At 65.9% G+C, this 2,966-nt stretch overlaps 1 protein-coding gene across 1 annotated transcript in view; it reads left to right on the forward strand.

Annotated features, from left to right (window-relative positions):
* RAI1 (retinoic acid induced 1) overlaps positions 1 to 2,966 on the forward strand; it is a 10,977-nt gene that overhangs the window by 902 nt on the left and 7,109 nt on the right. Inside the window, exons 2-3 of the mRNA XM_009286580.1 lie at positions 1 to 669; positions 893 to 2,959. Of these exons, the coding sequence (XP_009284855.1) occupies positions 1 to 669; positions 893 to 2,959 (2,736 nt within the window). The remainder of the gene's footprint in view (positions 670 to 892; positions 2,960 to 2,966) is intronic.

The following is a 2,966-nucleotide window of genomic DNA, read 5'->3' on the forward strand; positions in this document are numbered from 1 at the left end:
CCGCCGCAGCCCCCGCAGCCGCCGCAGACCTTGCAGGGGCGGCATCACGCCCCGGAGACCCTCCACTACCAAAACCTGGCCAAGTACCAACATTACAACCAGCCGGGCCAGACCTACTGCCAGGGCGACGCACCGCCCGTCCGGACGCCGGAGCAGTACTACCAGACCTTCAGCCCCAGCGCCAGCCACTCGCCGGCTCGCTCCGTCGGCAGGTCTCCGTCCTACAGCTCCACTCCCTCCCCGCTGATGCCCAACCTGGAGAACTTCCAGTACAGCCAGCAGCCGCTGAGCGCCGGCCCCTTCCCGACCGGCATCGCCGACCACAGCCATTTCATGCCGCTGCTGAACCCTTCTCCCACCGATGGGACGAGCCCCGACGCTCAATCCGGGAACTGCAAAAACTTGCAGAAGGAGAAGCTGCCTGAAAACCTGCTGTCGGACCTGAGCCTGCAGAGCCTGACGGCGCTCACCTCCCAGGTGGAGAACATCTCCAATACCGTCCAGCAGCTGCTGCTCTCCAAAGCAGCCGTGCCCCAGAAAAAGGGCATCAAGACCCCGGCGAGGACCCCTGAGCAGCTCAAGGGGCAGCACTGCAGCCCCGAGAGCAGCACCTACTCGGCGGAGCAGGTGGGGACCCCCCTGTCCGACCCACTCAGCACGCCCCAGTCTGTCCACGCGCAGGATGCCGACTATCTCAGTGGGTCGGAGGACCAGCTGCAGCTGAGTTTCCTGTACTGCAACCAGAACCGCAGCCCTGCCCGCGTCAACAGCAACTCCAAGGCGAAGCCCGAGTCGGTTTCCACCTGCTCCGTGACCTCCCCGGACGACATGTCCACCAAATCGGACGACTCCTTCCAGAGCATCCACGCCAGCCCCACTCAGCACGCCCCAGTCTGTCCACGCCGAGACGCAGGATGCCGACTATCTCAGTGGGTCGGAGGACCAGCTGGAGAGGAGTTTCCTGTACTGCAACCAGAACCGCAGCCCTGCCCGCGTCAACAGCAACTCCAAGGCGAAGCCCGAGTCGGTTTCCACCTGCTCCGTGACCTCCCCGGACGACATGTCCACCAAATCGGACGACTCCTTCCAGAGCATCCATGCCAGCCTGCCCCTGGAGACCTTCACCAAGTACGTGACCAACGAACGGGACTGTCCCCGACTGCTCCTCAGCGCCCTGTCCCAGGAGGAGCTGGCTTCCGAGATAATTGTCCTGCAGGACGCCATCAGCGAGAAGGCGGACAAAGCCTGGGCCAACTCGCCCATGCTGAGCAAGGAGGCCACCAAGTCCCCCTTCCAGCTGGAGAACCACCGGCCCTGCCTGGACTCCATGGTGAAGGGCGCCTGGCCCAGCCAGGGTGACTCCAGCACGCTCACCGAGCCCCTCAAGCTGGACAAGGCTTCGGGGGCCAGCGCGGGGAAGGACTTTGGCGAAGAGGTGTACGAGGGTCCCCAGGTGGAGTTCACGGCCGCCGAGACCAAGGACGCGCTGAAGGATACGGCCCCGCTGGCATTCAATTCCAAGCCCAGCATCCCAGCAGCGACGTCGAGCGCGGGGGCCGCCGGCTACAGCTGCTACTCGAACACCACCGCCAACTCGGTGGGGTCTGAGAACGCCATGGAGCACTTCGAGTGGCCGGAGGAGAGCCTGGGCGATGCGTGCCTGCGGTGGAAGGAGCTGGGCTCGGGCCTGCAAGCCACCGACCTCCCCAAGGGCTTGTTCCCCAGCAAATTGGTGGGCTCCTGCAAGGAGAAAAAAAATGCCTGTGGCTTGGATCTGTGCGACGGCGAGCAGCCGGCCAAGAGCGAGCCGGGCCGGGACTTTGGTCAGCAGGTGATGGAGGAGGAAGAGGAGGAGACGCTAACCTACGACGAGGCCACGAAGGCAGACAGCGAGAGGTGGCTGCAGGACACCCGGCATTGCTGCTCGACCGGGGACTTCAGCGAGATCCCCATCATCTCCTCGCCGGAGCTGAAGGAGTCGGACCTGGAGGTGGAGGAGTACTCCTCACTCTGCGAGCTGGCTGGCTCGGAGCAGAAGTCGGTGCTGTACGATGCCTCGCCGCCCAAGCCCCCAGAGATGCCCACCGTGCTGTCCTCCAGCGAGGTGCCCGTGTCCGCCGAGGAGACCGTCAGCACGGTGGAGAAGGAAAGCTCGGCTCCCACCGCGCGCCTCTCCGGCCAGTCCGTCATCCTGCTGGGCCCTGCCGTGGGCACGGAGACCAAGGTGAAGAGCTGGTTCAAGTCCTCCCTGCCCCACATCCAGCCCCAGGAGGAGACCGGCGGAGGGGAGACGTCCCACCCGGAGGTGGCTGATGCTGAATCTGCCCCATTGGTCACGGTGAAGCAGCAGCTCGCTCCCGAAAACGCGCTGGGGAAGACAGAGCCCGTCTCACGGGGCAAGAGCCTCCGCAACAAGAGGGTCCACTGCCGGCTGCCAGAGGGGGACGGCGCCGGTAGCGCCGTGCCGAGCCCCTTCGATGACCTGCCGGCAGCCGGCGGTGTGGCCAGCGCCTGCCTTGGGCCAGACGGCCAGGCGGAGATACCGAGCAAGAACGGTCACAGCCAAACGCCTCGGTTTCCAGCCGAGGGTCTGCCGGCACGCATGTGCACCCGCTCCTTCACCGCCCTCGCCGAGCCCCGCACCCCGGCCCCGCTGGAGGGGCTGAAGGCCCCTGTGCACCAGGAGAAGCTAGGGAAGAAGCCCGCCTGTGGCGTTAAGCAGCGGGTGGCTTTCAAAGCCCGGAAGCGCAGCAGCCGGCCGACCCCCAAGGTGGTCCAAAACACTGGCGATACCACCCTCCTGGTGCCCGGCTTGGTGACGGCAGAGGAGGCGGCGGGGCCGACACCGCTGGAGGGGAACACGGTAGAGGCAGGGGAGAGGGACCAGCGGTCGATGATCTTACGCTCCCGGACGAAGACGCAAGAGGTTTTCTACACCAAGAGGCGGCGGGGCAAGCGGGCGGCCG

The sequence above is a fragment of the Aptenodytes forsteri genome, unplaced genomic scaffold (genome assembly GCF_000699145.1).
Source record: "Aptenodytes forsteri isolate BGI_AS27 unplaced genomic scaffold, ASM69914v1 Scaffold55, whole genome shotgun sequence".
In the NCBI taxonomy this organism is placed as follows: Eukaryota; Metazoa; Chordata; class Aves; order Sphenisciformes; family Spheniscidae; genus Aptenodytes; species Aptenodytes forsteri.